This window comes from Procambarus clarkii, chromosome 61 (assembly GCF_040958095.1).
Source record: "Procambarus clarkii isolate CNS0578487 chromosome 61, FALCON_Pclarkii_2.0, whole genome shotgun sequence".
In the NCBI taxonomy this organism is placed as follows: Eukaryota; Metazoa; Arthropoda; class Malacostraca; order Decapoda; family Cambaridae; genus Procambarus; species Procambarus clarkii.
Genome location: NC_091210.1, coordinates 16,957,298 through 16,975,669, shown reverse-complemented (window position 1 = coordinate 16,975,669; position 18,372 = coordinate 16,957,298). Strand labels below are relative to the sequence as shown.

Sequence of the window (18,372 nt, the reverse complement as noted above, 5' to 3'; positions counted from 1 at the left end):
ACTTTCTTACTATAATTGTTTCAGATAATTCAGGAGTCATATATTTCGTTATCAACGTATTGTACTTTAGATTAGATTTATAACTGTTGAAAGTGAAAGGAAGACCTGAACTGATAATAATTAATGACCTGCTTTCATTAACTGATTGTAAAAAAACTAACATTTAGGAGTGCATGATAAATATATACTAGGCAATTGTCAATTTATCAGTAAGATTATCTTAATTAACGGTTGCTCAATTTGGGAAAGCACGCCATTACATGTTTACACTATTTAAGAGTTTCGGTAGGTACTTGGGTACTTTCTCGACTCACAATCAGGCGTTCCGGGTTCGAATCCCGGAACAGAAATGGTTAGGTTCGTTTCAGAGTTAGTCAATTATTATAGTTGTATCAGGGTCAGTAGTTCCACCTTTAGGATAGACCTTGATAATAATGATAATCTATGTACACAAATATTACAGGATCTGATTACAATGTTTATGTAGTGTTTATATATACATTAATAAATTCTTTGGCAGCGTCTCCGGGTGGATTTTTTGAAGTGTCACTCGATAGGGGTCGAACTCAGGGAGTGTTACATGGAATTGGCACTTGGAGGTGTCACTCGAAGGTGGCACTCATTGTTGACACTTGGTTGTCATTCGAAGGTGGCACTTGAGGGTGTCATTCGAAGGTGGCACTGATGAATGTCACTCATTGTTGACACTTGGAGGTGTCATTCGAAGGTGGCACTCATTGTTGATACTTGAGGGTGTCATTCGAAGGTGGCACTCGTGGCTGTCACTCATTGTTGACACTTGGAGGTGTCACTCGAAGGTGGCACTCGAAGGAGGCCCTTGGGGTGGTGTTACTCGGGTATAATCACTCTTGGTGTGTGTCACTGGAGGTGTGTGTGGCACTGTAGGAGGGCATGACTCTGGGGTTGGCACTCTTGGGTGTCATTTGTGGGTTGTGGTGATAACGGGTGTCGCTCCGCCGCCGCCACCACCACAGGAACTCTCTGGCGGCTCCCGCAACACAATCTAATTATCTCCCATCACCTCTGCCCTATTTTTGCATATCTGGATGTTTTACGGAAGCTTAGCTGGTTTCCAGTGCATATAATTGCATTACAGCTGCAAATAACTAATGAATAATCTGAAACTACGCTGTATTAATGTTGTTGTCATGTAATATTTACATGAGTTGCAGGACCCGCCCTAGGCACCAGCTGATCGCTACTCTCCACCATAACTTTCGTGAATTATCAATGAAAATCAGTAAGAAGTTTATGAAACGTAGTTGCATTGGCATTTAATCATCAAATCAGTTGTAAATATGGCCAATTTTAATTAGAATATAGTAAACAAGTTCGAAAACTGTCACTAACACGGCATGTTGTGCCGTCGTGACGTCACATTTGTTTATCGAGAACCTTGGAAGGATGGCGAGTGAGGCGGTGAGTATTGCTTCAGTTTTCCGCCTTTCTTGGAGTATCTGGCGACTTTTAGGCCTTGTGATATGTGAGTGGAAGCGTATGAATACTCGAGGGACACGTGGGGATACTTTACACCAAAGTTTCCATTTAAAATAAGTGATAAAATTGTTGTTGAAAAGGTGCCAGTGGTGGCTGGTGACGTCAGGTCGTGTGAGTGAAGAGAGCAAGAGAGAGAGAGAAGAGTTGCTCTCTAGTCGTTTAGTCGTTTTTTATGTAATTAAATGAATACATATTGATAAACGATTTCACATGAGGCAACGAGAACACGTTCCAAACTGGTTGAAGTCGAGATTGTCAATGTGGTATAAGCGGATACTGTCGTAAAGTGGGTGAGAGATGGCGAATGTGTCCCTGGTCGATGGGGTTCTGAGGCAATCCAAGCTGACCTTGACAGCCGACTAAGCAGGCAACAGCGACGGCCAGCCTGATCATGTTCCTGCTGCTCATGCAAGCCTGCTTGACCCCGCACCGACAACCTCATACCCAACCCCCTCTGCACTCTTGACGGGGTTTCTCACCTGGTACAACCTGCTGCACCAGTGATCAATACTGATGTGACCTTGAAGTATGTTGTAGCATTCTTCCTGTTGGGGTGATGTTGCAGTAATGAGAATTATGCCGACCCGTTTACCACCTAGTGTGCTGACCAGTCTGGTGGAACCTGGGGTGAGGTGGAGAATGTTTCCTGTGCAAGTTTGCATAAATATCTTCACTGGTCATTGCTATTTCCCTTCGTTGCCGGATATAAACCAGTGTTGCTGTCAATGTATCCGCGTGAAGGTGAATGAGATGTGATGACCCTGCGTGGAAAGATACAAATGTTCTTCCCACTAATGAGTGGCCCCATGTTTATGGCATATAATTGGTATTCAGGGTCTGGTGAGACAAATTATGACCATTGTTTTGCTTGGTGCAAAATGTATCGCATACATTATGAATGGGGATTAGGCTATTCAGTATTTGCTTTCATAATTTACTTATTTTATTCTTGTATATCAAAGATATATAGTTTTTTTTATATAGTGACTTCTTATTTGCACTTTGTAGGTTGCTTTTAAGTTGATCATCTAGCCATCTAATTACTTCTTCGAATTACTTTTTTGAATTACAGTACTTCTTCAAAGTAATCTGGTTCACACTGCTGCTTCTAATGCTGCTGGTGTTTACTATATTTCCTGTTCGTCTTGTCCTCTCCAATACTTTGGGAAAACTGGCCGTAGGCTAAATGACAGTCTTAAGGAACACAAGAGGGGACTTAACACATTAAGTCTGCAGACACAAACGATGCTCTCTTTTGTCATATTAGTGGCTCTAATCATTCTATTGATTGGCCTTCTTCTAAAATAATAATTCCTGGTTCTACTCTTCACAGACGCCGTCTTGTTGAATCCGCTCTGATACACAACATTAACCTTAGTCCTGGCTTTGTTGCTGTCGACTCTTCCCTTTCACAGTACATATTCAAATGCTCTAACCTTCCTAATAAACGTGACCTGACTTAAGCCTACCCCCCTTTTTCTTTTTCTTGCCCTTTTCTTATTCTTATCTATCCCATTCTCCTTTCATCCCATTATTACACTCATCCTTTTCTTACCTTTTTGCCTTACTCTTACTTTCTTCTAGGAATTACCTTTTCTTACCTGCTCCTCACCTCACTCTTTTCTTATTTATTGCTCGTGCCTTCCTCTCTCCCACTCACAAAAAAAAAAAAAAATCTACCACTTATGGGCTATTCATGCCTGTGCCACCTATTGGGTGGCTTAATCTTCATCAATAAAATCTCTCCCCCATCACATAAAACTTGGCAGTGGTTCAGGATGGACCAAAATGTCGTCGTTTCTTCATCTTCTGGTTTAATCATCATATCTTCAGCCACGTTATTGTTACTCATCGTCTGCATCTATATATTGTATCTACATTCAGCATTTGCATTTTTATGAATTGCTTTGCAACTTTTGGTATAGTTTTTAATCTGTTTTATAGTTATTAACAATTATTAAACAGTGTCATGAATGGCATAACTCCCGTAAAATCGATTGAGCAACAAATTACATCACTTATTGCACATCTACTGCACATACACTACAAGCAGACCTGTTTTGTCAGATATATTAACAGTCTCCGTGGTGCAGTGGTAAGACACTCGCCTGGCGTTCCGCGAGCGCTATGTCATGGGTTCGTATCCTGGCCGGGGAGGATTTACTGGGCGCAATTCCTTAACTGTAGCCTCTGTTTAACGCAACAGTAAAATGTGTACTTGGATGAAAAAACGATTCTTCGCGGCAGGGGATCGTATTCCAGGGACCATAGGATTAAGGACTTGCCCGAAACGCTACGCGTACTAGTGGCTCTACAAGAATGTAACAACTCTTGTATATATCTCAAAAAAAAAAAAAAAAAATATTGGAGGATGTAAATTTGGTGGTGTGTAGATAAGCACTTTTATATCAAGTTTGAAGTCTACCTTCCCATTTGTCTAACTTTTTGTTAGTGTGTTTATATTTTATTCCTATTCTCTTTTCCTTTCCTTATTTCTAACCTTTCCTATACTTCATCCAATTCCTTTAATCTCTCTCTTACCTTCATATTACCTTTCCTCACACTCTTTTTACCTTAAATTATCTGTTTCTTCCACTCTTTTTCAATGACATGATTTGATAATCATCCAGGATGGACTGAAACATTGTCGGTTTTCCATTTTCAAGTGTGAGAGTTGGGTGTCAACTCTTCAGCCACATTATTGTGACTCATATTAATGCTTTATGATGGACCCCACAATGGCTCTCTTTAGCTAAAAATACACTAATTCATTACAGCCTTTAGTTACAAAAGGTATCAAGGCATCAGTCAGTCTTCTGATGACTTTCAAGGGTCAACCAAAAACCCAAGAGCAGAAGCTGTTGTTTTCACAAAGGTGAGGGAAGCACAAGGGGTCTTGAGACCATCTGTCAAAGCTTATCATGTAGAAAGGTAGAATGTCACGTAAAATATTCAATGCTCATAGACAAAAAAAGCAAAGCAAAATGTCTGCAGATAGGCTGCACCCCTGTTTATACAAGACAATGCCCTGGTACGTGAGAACAAATAAATTTTTGTTCTCATATTGTTAGAATGTGTATATTTTTTTTATTAACAAGCTTAGGTATACACAGCAATGTGCTACTAGCCTATTCTATACGAAAGATTACACAGTGTAGATCAAAAACTAGGTATAAGTTCATTAGCTTGGAAGTTTGCTATGTCCTCTACATTGTCTACTCTCATGAAAATTCCAGTGTTATCTGCAAAGGATGATACATTACTGTAGTTGGTATCTTTGTCTATCTGATATGATGAGGAAAAGTACCGGAGCAAGCATGGTACATTGGGGGATTGAGCTTTTTACTGTGGACAATTCAGATTTTACTTTGTTGGCTATTACACTCTCGGTTCTGTTTGTTAAGAAGTTAAGAGATCCTTTTGGGATTTGAAAACTGTCCATTTGGGATTTGAAACTGGGATTCCTAATTGTAACTTGAGAACAAACTCAACTGAACTCCGGAGACCCATATATCATTATTTATCCTTCAGGATTGTATTTGTGCCATGCACATTGAATGACTCCAATTCATTCGATCACCATGGCCTCTTGTTTAGTTATCTTCCCTATCCTTCCTATCTGCATTTCCTTTGCCCACCCAGAGTTATGTGATGGTTTGGGCTCCTCTGGAATCTTCTACTTTAAAATTGTGCCTGTTCCAGGTAGTGTTATGGTCTTAGTCGCTATATAAGACTTGTTGGTGAGCAGTTCATGTAGTTAAACTGTAATGTAGCTATTATGAATGTAAAACCTCGGGTAATGAACGTCCCTCTTTACGAATTTTTGGGGGTTACGCGTTTAATTTCTTCGTAAAATTTGAATCTGTTTACGAGCCTCGCTTTGCGAGTTTGTTGATACACATATAGGTCAACCGAGCATGTGGTTCCTGGTTGCACACGTGACTGCGCTTCAGTTTACCAGTGTCTCCTTCCTTGTGACGATCGTGCTTGAATTCTTTGTAAAGAATTTAATTGTTTTCAGCTTTTTTGGTTTCTAAACATAAAAGTAATTATTATATATCATGCCAAGGGTCCCAAGAAAGGTAAGGTTCAACCTAAGAAAATAGTTGTGAGTAGAGGCAGTATAGGATGTCCCTTCCTCGTTAAGTAAATGTGTGAAGTATGGGAAGAACTGCAAAGCTTTGTTGAAAAAACTTGCCCAGATAAAGCTGTAGCAGGCCATTGCATTGACCATTGACCTTTTTAATGACAATGTGATATCTCACTACAGAGAAGTGTTAAAATGTAGGGAAATACAAGTGTCTTTAGACAGATTCTTAGTAAGATAAGCAAGCAGTGAGCCATAGCCAGGTCCTAATGGTATGCCTGCACAACGTAAGAGAGAGTACCCCAGAAAAGTCATCACTTCCTGATGTTATAATGGAATGGGACTCCACTTCCAAATACTAACTCCTCTCCTCCCCCCCCCTCACCATCTTCCATACGCCAACACGAGTCATCAAAAAAGGTAAGTTATAATTTGTACATAGTTTAGTACAAAATATTTGTATCGATTATGTATGAAATGTATTTTGAAGTTAATATTTTTGGGAGTGTGGAACAGATTAATTCAATTTACATTATTTCTTATGAGAAAATTAATTTCGGTTTGCTAATTTTTGATTTACAAGCTGTCTCTGGGAACGGATTAAATTTGAAAATCAAGGTACCACTATACACTTGTTCCTACCCTTACTGGTGTTAGTGCTTTGCAACAATGAGCACAAAATGAAGACATTTTCATTTAGGAGAGATATAGGGAAGTACTGAAAATCGATAGTAGGATTTTTCATGGGTCAAGATAAACTCCATTACATCCATATAGAGCTGTTATATCCTTATTTCTATCATACATGTAAAACTCAGACAATAATTGTTTATATCATCGTAAGACAATAACCTCATTACCCTGTGAATCAACATATGACAATAACTGTTGCCAAAGGGTTAAGGGGAGAGTCATACCTTTTGCATATTTGTCTATCCTCCAAAAATCACTGACATTTTTCTTTGTTGTGAGATCTTCTCCGATGACTGGGCCGCGGGGACGCTAAGCCCCGGAAGCACCTCGAGGTGACCTCAAGGTAATCTCAAGGTACACCTACTAGCTTCTCAATGATTTTTTTTATCTTTTTGCTGTTCTTTCCACCCTTTCTTACCCTAGATGGTATCTTTTCCAAACATCCACAAATTATTAGAGACTTCTATCTATAGTATTTTGTACTATACTAATTTACTGCTGGTAAACATTGTAATGGAAAGAACTACAGTATGTATATGTACCCTCGTTGCAAACGACAGTTCAATCTCACAGCTAAACCATGAGAGTGGTGGAAACTGGCTATTACTGCAGGACTACTTGGAACACTACGCCACAGCAGGTGGGGTGGGTGGCAAAGCAGGCGGGCGGGCCAGGATTTAGCAGGGCAGAGGGTAGGTGGTCAGGCAGCAGTGGGAGGGGGGAGCAGCATTGGATGGGCAGGCAGCAAATTCAGTGGGCAGGATGGTGAGCAGGACGGTGGGTGGCAGAGGGCAGGCAGCAGTGGGCAGGATGGTGAGCAGGACGGTGGGTGGCAGAGGGCAGGTAGTAGTGGGCGAGCGGGAAGCTGAGACATCAGACGAGGACTAACACAGAACCTTCAGGAACCTGTGTAAGGAATCATTCAGAACCTTGTACACAGCATATGTAAGACCAATCCTGGAATGTACGGCCCCAGCATGGAGCCCGTACCTTGTCAAGCACAAGATGAAGCTGGAAAAAGTTCAGAGGTATGCCACTAGGCTGGTCCCAGAACTAAAAGACATGAGTTACGAGGAAAGGCCGAGTGAAATGAACCTCACGAAACTGGAAGACAGAAGAGTAGGAGGAGACATGATCACTACCTACAAAATTCTCAGAGGAACTGACAGGGTAGATCAGGATAAACTTTTTAACATGGTTGGTACGCGAACAAGGTGACACAGGTGGAAACAGAGTACCCAAATGAGCCACAGGAACATTAGAAAGAACTTTTTCAGTGTCAGAGTCGTTAACAAGTGGAATGCATTAGGCAGTGATGTGGTGGAGGCTGACTCCACACACAGTTTCAAATGTAGATATGATAGAGCCCAGTAGGCTCAGGAATCTGTACATCAGTTGATTGACGGTTGAGAGGCGGGACCAAAGAGCCAGAGCTCAACCCCCACAACCACAACTAGGTGAGTACAGACTGGCTAGTAGGCAACCTATCCTCAGGAAGGAAGTGCCCTCCCGGCTACCCCCTATCTCCATCCATCCCCCCACCATCCCTCCTCACTACCTCCTTCCCCACATCCCCCATACTTTTCCTCTCTGCTTCTTCCCTACCCTCACACCAGTCCCTCCCAGCTGCCTGTTCCCCACCCCCGTCAGTTGCATCTAGACGTGTGGATAGAATTAATATGGCATGGGTTCTCTTCCTACCAGCTAGTGACCTGGGAGCCTTGGGAAGGCAGAGACATGGCTGAGTGCCTGACATCACACTCATATTGTTTACTAATTGTGACTGGCTTTGACTGGTTGTAACTAACTGTGAATGCCTGACTGACTATAAATGACTGACTGGTTGTGACTGTGACTAGTTATGACTAATTGTTGTTAGTCACAACCTGTGACTAAAAAACAGTCACCATTAGTCACAGGTTGATTCACTGTTGTTTATCACTATTAGTCACAGGTTAGTGACTGGGCTTGCTGCTTAAGAGGCAGTGAAATCTGTAAACAGAAAATGTAATCATGTGGCAAGCATCATAAAGGAAAACAACATGCCTCTCCACATGCCCGTCATCCCCCAGACAGTCCCTCCTGGCTCTCCCCTCTCTCCTGACACCCCATACCCTGCAACCACCCTTCCCCAGCACCTCCCATACCCCACGCTTTGAACCACTGCTGTATGGGATTAATCCGGTATGGCCCAATGCCTGTCTGCAGTATTCGGCAAAATTTCCAGTTATTCTAATTGCTATTTGCATATGGCGAAATTTTGCCAGAAAAAATATCTGGCTGTAATTTTCGCCGGATAACCCAAATATTCATATCAGCGAGCTTCGGATAGGTGAGCTCATACAGTATGTACTGTACATATATGTAATATACAATAGCCAGTACTACACCTATTGCCTAGTACGCAAGGCCCGATTTGCATAACAGGTAGAGTGATGTGCCAAAGTGTGATGTGATGTGCTTGACTTTCAACTTGAATATAAATTCAAGTACAGTACAGTACCTGTAATGAGATTTCTGCCGAATGAGAAATCCAAATAAATTGTAATTTGTTCATTTTTGGATGTTCCCAGTAAAGAATTCAACTACAGTAACTTGAATGTCTGGCTAGCTTGAATGAGGGTGGGCCCCATATAATTAAAATTACCAAGCATAGACAGTATGTATTTAGAATCTGAAAAAGAAAACTACATTTTCAATAGGTTTGGCACTAACCCTTTCCAATATTGCATACTTGACTGTACCTTATACATACTGTAGTTCGGTTATTTATTTTCTTGGAGATTTTTATGTCATCTTTGGAATATCATAATAAATACTGTACTGCCATACTGGGTGGAGCCTTACAGTACTTTTGTATGAATTTAAAATAAGCTTTCTTTTTGAAATTGGTCACTGTACCCTTATAGTCATTATTACTTTTCAACTTAATGTAGTAAGAGGGAAGTGGGCACTCTACAACAGAGTTTCAGTGCAATGGTGTAACTATGCCATGCAATTTTATTATAAATTCATATTTTTAACATTTTAAATTCTTTAAATAGACACTTAGATGTCTATTATTAGATGTTATTCTTTGGCAGGGAGAGTTTCCCTATAATTATCTCAGCTTTGTCAGAGTAATAAGTTTGTAAGGAAACTTTGCACTTCCCTCTATTATGCACACATTTCTTTTATTAGAGATCTAGACTTGGGCATAGCAAACTCTGTAGCAAGAACAGACACGCGGGCACCGCTTTCATATTTTAGCGAGTTCTTTTTTCATCTCAATCATGGTTCTAACAAATTTTCATTTTGGTTGGCTCGTATCACTAATTTTCACTAACTTTCTTAGCTGTCATGGTGACTTATTTAGTCTAAGATTATCACAAATATCCAAGGAAACACGGGAAAGTTTAGAAAAGTCATTACATAGAATCCTCTTCCTCTGAATTTTGTATAATGGACTTTTTCTAGGTTTATCTTTAAGCGTAGCACATTTTTTGCTTTGATGGCTTCAACAGTTACAGTTCTACGGATTTCATTCATTTTGTTGGGGACAGGAAGCCAGTGTGTGTATATATTTATACTTTAGGCTTGTATTGAGGTCCCTCCCTACGGTTGAACTATTGATCCTCCTCAGAATGCAACCTCCTGAACAGTTGCCTAACTCCCATGTACCCATTTACTGCTAGGTAAATGATAGCATTAGGTGAAAGAAAATGTACCCTATCATTTGTCTCATCTGGGAATCGAACCTGGATCAGCAGTTGAGATTTGATAATAAATCGTGTGGGAAAATTATTAGCTTTTAAGTTGTGGTTTTTTTCACAATGTTTCACCACATGAGCCGGTCGGCCGAGCGGACTGCACGCTGTACTTGTAATCCTGTGGTCCCGGTTCGATCCCGGGTGCCGGCGAGAAACAATGGGCAGAGCTTCTTTCACCCTATGCCCCTGTTACCTAGCAGTAAAATAGGTACCTGGGTGTTAGTCAGCTGTCACGGGCTGCTTCCTGGGGGTGGAGGCCTGGTCGAGGACCGGGCCGCGAGGACACTAAAGCCCCGAAATCATCTCAAGATCATCTCAAGATCATGTCCAAAACAATTATTGTAGTCAAGATTTATGTTTAAAAAATGTTTTTAATATCTTGAATGTTCCTTGTGAGATCAGCCATGTCTTGCTTTGTTTATAGTTGTCAGCCCTTTGGCCCTAAACTTGACCAGGCATTCATATATTTGTCTTGACATCTGAGGTTGGCCAAGTTTTGAATGATTTCAATTAAACTCAAGTGAACATTTAAAAGTACATTTTTAGTTCCCTGAATATTGTAGAACAAGCTTAAGTACATTAATATTATAAAGCAACAGTGCAGTGGTGCAGAGTACAATAATTACAGAAAATTACAGAGTACAGAAAATGGTGCAGAGTACAATAATTACAGAAAATTACAGAGTACAGAAAATGGTGCAGAGTACAATAATTACAGAAAATTACAGAGTACAGAAAATGGTGCAGAGTACAATAATTACAGAAAATTACAGAGTACAGAAAATGGTGCAGAGTACAATAATTACAGAAAATTACAGAGTACAGAAAATGGTGCAGAGTACAATAATTCCCATTGTCTGGTACAGGAAGCCTGTACTATTCTTAGGCTTATCAAAGCCTCTCTAGGACAACTACTGACCTTTGCCAGGATACATCCCACAACAGGAGCCTAACTCCCAGGTACCTATTAACTGCTAGGTGAACAGAAGCATCGGGTAAAAGGAAATGTACCCAGGGATTAAACCCAGGCCTCGTGAGTGTGATTCTAGGGTGTAGCCTACTGTGCTGCAAGAAATTTTAATGACTGGAGTAAGTTTCTTACTTGATTATGAGTTCTTAAAAGTGATGTATCTGTTTTTGGGGCTTTACAAAGTGCTGATATGCAGATGTTTAGGTCAAAGGTCCCTGGAGAGAAATTCTCTACCATATTTGCATGAGATTTGCATTGGTGGCATGTTTTCATTAAGATACTCCTCACTACTCACTTTCAGGTAGCTCCAACACACCTTATTGTGCCAACACCCACACAGATGGTGCTGATACATGCTTGTAGTGCCAACACCCACACAGATGGTGCTGATACATGCTTGTAGTGCCAACACCCACACAGATGGTGCTGATACATGCTTGTAGTGCCAACACCCACACAGATGGTGCTGATACATGCTTGTAGTGCCAACACCCACACAGATGGTGCTGATACATGCTTATAGTGCCAACACCCACACAGATGGTGTCAGCACCTGCTATAGTGCCAACACCCACACAGATGGTGTCAGCACCTGCTTGTAGTGCCAACACCCACACAGATGGTGCTGATACATGCTTGTAGTGCCAACACCCACACAGATGGTGCTGATACATGCTTGTAGTGCCAACACCCACACAGATGGTGCTGATACATGCTTGTAGTGCCAACACCCACACAGATGGTGCTGATACATGCTTATAGTGCCAACACTCACACAGATGGTGCTGATACATGCTTATAGTGCCAACACCCACACAGATGGTGCTGATACATGCTTATAGTGCCAACACCCACACAGATGGTGTCAGCACCTGCTGTAGTGCCAACACCCACACAGATGGTGCTAACACCTGCTGTAGTGCCAACACCCACACAGATGGTGCTGATACATGCTTATAGTGCCAACACCCACACAGATGGTGTCAGCACCTGCTTGTAGTGCCAACACCCACACAGATGGTGCTAACACCTGCTGTAGTGCCAACACCCACACAGATGGTGCTAACACCTGCTTGTAGTGCCAACACCCACTCAGATGGTGTCAGCACCTGCTTGTAGTGCCAACACCCACACAGATGGTGTCAGCACCTGCTTGTAGTGCCAACACCCACACAGATGGTGCTAACACCTGCTGTAGTGCCAACACCCACACAGATGGTGCTAACACCTGCTGTAGTGCCAACACCCACACAGATGGTGTCAGCACCTGCTTGTAGTGCCAACACCCACACAGATGGTGCTGATACATGCTTATAGTGCCAACACTCACACAGATGGTGTCAGCACCTGCTTGTAGTGCCAACACCCACACAGATGGTGTCAGCACCTGCTTGTAGTGCCAACACTCACACAGATGGTGCTGATACATGCTTATAGTGCCAACACCCACACAGATGGTGTCAGCACCTGCTTGTAGTGCCAACACCCACACAGATGGTGTCAGCACCTGCTTGTAGTGCCAACACTCACACAGATGGTGCTAACACCTGCTGTAGTGCCAACACAGGTGGCGCCAACACACTGCCTATATAGTGGTTAAGGTTACCTTTGATTTTTACGAATTTGTCAGAGGCTAATAGAGTGTTGACAATTGCCTGACCCTTTGCCTTTGGTTTGTGAGCATCTAGGAGTGGTTCTGGACATTTGATGCTTGAAAATGACCATTGTAATAATTTAGAAAACCACTGTAATGCATAGCTATGAAATATGACAAGCTCCTGGTGCCTAGAAAAAATTAGTCCCCTCCCTAATTTTTTTTCTTCATATGACGTTGAGATGGATACAATTTTGAAATTCATTCTATGATTACGGGAGACAAAACAAGAATATCGTATTGCCCAGATAACCAGATAACTCCTTCAGATAACCTCTCCTGATGTGAATCAGGTCACAGTGGGCCACAGTTCATTCAACTTATGTTTAATGAACATAAGTTCCAGCTTATGCACTATGGGAAACAAACGAAAATATAAAAACGGATACCACGTTTAAAACGCAATCAAATCATACTATAGAAAGAAAAAGCTATGTAAATGACCTGGGAGTAATCATGTCGGAAGACCTTACCTTTAAAGAACACAATAAAGTAGCCGTCACAATTACAAGAAAAATAACAGGTTGAATAACAAAAAACTTAACAAAAAATCTTTCCTGTATCTTCCTGATATTAAAACACTCAGTCTGTCTGGTTTTCAGTCGTCTTTAATTAAAAAAAAAAAGATGCCTATAAGCCTACAAAAAATTTAGTTATGCTTCCTAAGAGTTTTAACAAAAAATCTTTCCTGTATCTTCCTGATATTAAAACACTCAGTCTGTCTGGTTTTCAGTCGTCTTTAATTAAAAAAAAAGATGCCTATAAGCCTCCAAAAAATTTAGTTATGCTTCCTAAGAGTTTTAACAAAAAATCTTTCCTGTATCTTCCTGATATTAAAACACTCAGTCTGTCTGGTTTTCAGTCGTCTTTAATTAAAAAAAAAGATGCCTATAAGCCTCCAAAAAATTTAGTTATGCTTCCTAAGAGTTTTAACAAAAAATCTTTCCTGTATCTTCCTGATATTAAAACACTCAGTCTGTCTGGTTTTCAGTCGTCTTTAATTAAAAAAAAAGATGCCTATAAGCCTACAAAAAATTTAGTTATGCTTCCTAAGAGTTTTAACAAAAAATCTTTCCTGTATCTTCCTGATATTAAAACACTCAGTCTGTCTGGTTTTCAGTCGTCTTTAATTAAAAAAAAAGATGCCTATAAGCCTCCAAAAAATTTAGTTATGCTTCCTAAGAGTTTTAACAAAAAATCTTTCCTGTATCTTCCTGATATTAAAACACTCAGTCTGTCTGGTTTTCAGTCGTCTTTAATTAAAAAAAAGATGCCTATAAGCCTCCAAAAAATTTAGTTATGCTTCCTAAGAGTTTTAACAAAAAATCTTTCCTGTATCTTCCTGATATTAAAACACTCAGTCTGTCTGGTTTTCAGTCGTCTTTAATTAAAAAAAAAGATGCCTATAAGCCTCCAAAAAATTTAGTTATGCTTCCTAAGAGTTTTAACAAAAAATCTTTCCTGTATCTTCCTGATATTAAAACACTCAGTCTGTCTGGTTTTCAGTCGTCTTTAATTAAAAAAAAAGATGCCTATAAGCCTCCAAAAAATTTAGTTATGCTTCCTAAGAGTTTTAACAAAAAATCTTTCCTGTATCTTCCTGATATTAAAACACTCAGTCTGTCTGGTTTTCAGTCGTCTTTAATTAAAAAAAAAGATGCCTATAAGCCTCCAAAAAATTTAGTTATGCTTCCTAAGAGTTTTAACAAAAAATCTTTCCTGTATCTTCCTGATATTAAAACACTCAGTCTGTCTGGTTTTCAGTCGTCTTTAATTAAAAAAAAAGATGCCTATAAGCCTCCAAAAAATTTAGTTATGCTTCCTAAGAGTTTTAACAAAAAATCTTTCCTGTATCTTCCTGATATTAAAACACTCAGTCTGTCTGGTTTTCAGTCGTCTTTAATTAAAAAAAAAGATGCCTATAAGCCTCCAAAAAATTTAGTTATGCTTCCTAAGAGTTTTAACAAAAAATCTTTCCTGTATCTTCCTGATATTAAAACACTCAGTCTGTCTGGTTTTCAGTCGTCTTTAATTAAAAAAAAGATGCCTATAAGCCTCCAAAAAATTTAGTTATGCTTCCTAAGAGTTTTACCATAGTTCCATACATGCACGTCATTCTGAGGTAATTGTGAAGATTGTCATGAATTCCTTAATGTTCAATTTAAGTCTTGGAAATTGATTTATGTACAGGTGTTTTGAGGTTATAAATGATTCCGGTGTTTAGTGGTGAGAGATGGAAAATAGGGGATGCTAGGGGGGGGTGGACGGGGGGGGGGGAGTAAGATAAGATAATGTGTGTGTTGAACAGAGCTGCGCTTTCTGCCCCGTTCACTATCCCTGCTCTCTCTCTCTCTCTCTCTCTCTCTCTCTCTCTCTCTCTCTCTCTCTCTCTCTCTCATTCCTTCTCCCCTCCCTCCCAAAACGCAAAAGTGCAAAAACGAAAGGTTTTGCACTTAGTTTTTTTCCTAGTGTACCTAGTAATTAGTTTTTTTCCTAGTGTACCTAGTAATTAGTTTTTTTCCTAGTGTACCTAGTAATTAGTTTTTTTCCTAGTGTACCTAGTAATTAGTTTTTTCCTAGTGTACCTAGTAATTAGTTTTTTCCTAGTGTACCTAGTAATTAGTTTTTTCCTAGTGTACCTAGTAATTAGTTTTTTTCCTAGTGTACCTAGTAATTAGTTTTTTCCTAGTGTACCTAGTAATTAGTTTTTTCCTAGTGTACCTAGTAATTAGTTTTTTCCTAGTGTACCTAGTAATTAGTTTTTTCCTAGTGTACCTAGTAATTAGTTTTTTCCTAGTGTACCTAGTAATTAGTTTTTTCCTAGTGTACCTAGTAATTAGTTTTTTCCTAGTGTACCTAGTAATTAGTTTTTTCCTAGTGTACCTAGTAATTAGTTTTTTCCTAGTGTACCTAGTAATTAGTTTTTTCCTAGTGTACCTAGTAATTAGTTTTTTCCTAGTGTACCTAGTAATTAGTTTTTTCCTAGTGTACCTAGTAATTAGTTTTTTCCTAGTGTACCTAGTAATTAGTTTTTTCCTAGTGTACCTAGTAATTAGTTATTTTCCTAGTGTACCTAGTAATTAGTTATTTTCCTAATGTACCTAGTAATCCTTGTTCATTATTGTATATTCTAATCTGCTTTTGGGTCAAAATTTCTTGCAATATACCCGTAAACATTTTTTGTCAATTTTACTGTGAATTATCTAAAAATTATCTGTTTGTTTACGGACTTGTCCGAAACGCTATGCGTGCTAGTGGCTTTACAAGAATGTAAAGTCAACTTAATTTCTATGTACTCTCTTAACCCCCCAATGTACCTTCTTGTATATAAATAAATAAGGTGAGGGATTGTGTAATGGTGAAGAGCAAAGGTGTTAAAGGTAGTGAAGATGGTGGTGAAGGCAAGGGAACTATCAACAAAAAGCGCCAAGCCATTAATATATATATATATATGTATATATATATATATATATATATATATATATATATATATATATATATATATATATATATATATATATATATATATATATATATCGACATCTTTTGACCATGTCGTAGCTCAGTCGATTAAGGCAGCGTCTGGGATGCTCTCGGACGCAGGTTCGAATCCTCGTCACGGCTCTTGTGGATTTTGTTGACCAGACTACACACTAGAAGGTGAAGGGACTACGACGTTTCGATCCGTCAGACACAATCGACTTGAGAATGAGGACGGACCGAAACGTCGTCGTCCCTTCACCTTCTAGTGTGTGGTCTGGTCAACATACTTCAGCCACGTTATTGTGACTCCTCGGATTTGTTTATGTTATGGAGGGAATTGAGAGGAGCGAGAGATGTCAAGTCTACACAGTGTATGTGTCGTTTCCGTAGTGGTGTGTGTGTGTGTGTGTGTGTGTGTGTGTGTGTGTGTGTGTGTGTGTGTGTGTGTGTGTGTGTGTGTGTGTGTGTTAGCACCGGGGTGGAGTTATGCTAGAAGTTGTCCCCGGTAACCCATGTTGATACACACGGCTGACCTTGGCAGCATGGGAACTATTGAAGGGTGTCGAGCCATTGCTACTGTAAAACATGGTTGTTGCAGCAACTAGGAAGACTGCTTTCTTCAATCTACACCTACTATCAAGAAGATTGCTTTCTGTTGGTCACTCGATAGTATTGGGTGTTAGGCTACGGCGAATTCATTTATCTTTGTACTTTTACATGGGTTGCAAAGATTAGCATTCGATTGTCGGGTGCAACTCGAGTCGCAATATCGTATGTGTGTGTGTGTGTCGTATCTGTTTGTAAAACTGAATTGAATTGGTTTTAACCTGTGTTTTCCTCCGTTCATTCGTAGTGTGTGCGCGTGCGCGTATGTGGACGCGCCTAGTTGAGCTCTGGCTCGTTGGTCCCGCCTCTCATCTGTCAATCGGTGTACAGATTCCTGAGCCTACTGGGCGCAGGAATAAAAATGAAAGCAAAGTAATAGAAATATACGGACTTTTAAAGCATGGACCAAAGATAGAAGAGTTTACCGTGGCAGGAGGACCTAACATGTCGTTCTCTATCACCCGAGCACTAGCAACCATTTTCTCTCATATGGGGTGACTGAACTAGGAAAGAATTTTCTTGATTTTCACATATTTCAGTTCTATAAGGGAAAAATAAATAATTCATTTTGTTTTGTATCAAGAGGACACATTCCACCTCTAGGAAAAGTCAAGCACTGTTCAGGCTTTCCCCTTGAAAGCTGGATATTGTATATTAGAGCTAAGAAGGTTAGATTAGGCTAGTTTGTCTTCGCAACTTAAGTAGAAAATAGTTTTCCGGTTTGTCCAACTCAATAGTGCCGATTTCTACTTTCTATACTTGTGTAAAGGAGGAAATGTATATGTTTATCTCTCAGAATGTTTGGTAATACGTTTATTGCTTGCGATGTGTGTCTATGTATGTATTAACACGATGTACTGAACGGGGTGAGAATAGCTTGAGCTACCTCATCCCTTTGTGTGTATTTTACCTCAATAAACTTATTTCAATTTCAATTTCTGCTTAATATTTCTACATGGTTACTATTAGTACTACCAAAACAGGAGGCTGGGATGTATAGGAAGACTTCTGCGGACTCAAAAGTACTTGGGAACTTAATTCCAAAATTTACATAAGTATTTCACTGTAATGTTGAACTATTTACATTTGATATTCAATAATTCACTCCTGTGGAGTTAGTTGGTTGTTGTTTCAGATTTAGCTACTTATAACGAAGTGTCCATGTAGCACGGGCTATGGTGAGCCCGTGTCCTGCGGAGACTAAGATATTGTTAAATAGATGCTTGATAGGCCAGAGGGAGTTTCTTTGGATACATAATACAAGGATTTGTATGCCCAAAATGTTTGGTGGTTGAGATGTAAGTGGACATTTGCGTGTGTGTGGTATGAGGGGCCAGTAACTGCTGCAATATTAAATCATTTTCCTTTATAAATATGCATAGGGATACCTGAACAACTCTAACGCTGTAGACATTGTTTAGTTCAAAACCAGTTCATGTGAACGGTGTTTGCACCCTCCCACTCTCTCACACAGCCCCGCTCCTGTGCCAGGTAAGTCCACTACGGGCTCACCATAGCCCGTGCTACTTGCCCCGCTCCTGTGCCAGGTAAGTCCACTACGGGCTCACCATAGCCCGTGCTACTTGCCCCGCTCCTGTGCCAGGTAAGTCCA

The 18,372-nt window shown here is 40.1% G+C and overlaps 1 protein-coding gene across 2 annotated transcripts in view; it reads left to right on the top strand.

Annotated features, from left to right (window-relative positions):
* The first annotated feature begins 1,313 nt into the window (after positions 1 to 1,313).
* bbx (bobby sox) overlaps positions 1,314 to 18,372 on the top strand; it is a 70,660-nt gene continuing 53,601 nt past the window's right edge. For both annotated transcript variants that reach the window (XM_045768490.2, XM_069307907.1), the window contains exon 1: positions 1,314 to 1,440. In XM_045768490.2, coding sequence (XP_045624446.2) covers positions 1,426 to 1,440 — 15 coding nt within the window. In that variant the 5' untranslated portion in view covers positions 1,314 to 1,425. The remainder of the gene's footprint in view (positions 1,441 to 18,372) is intronic.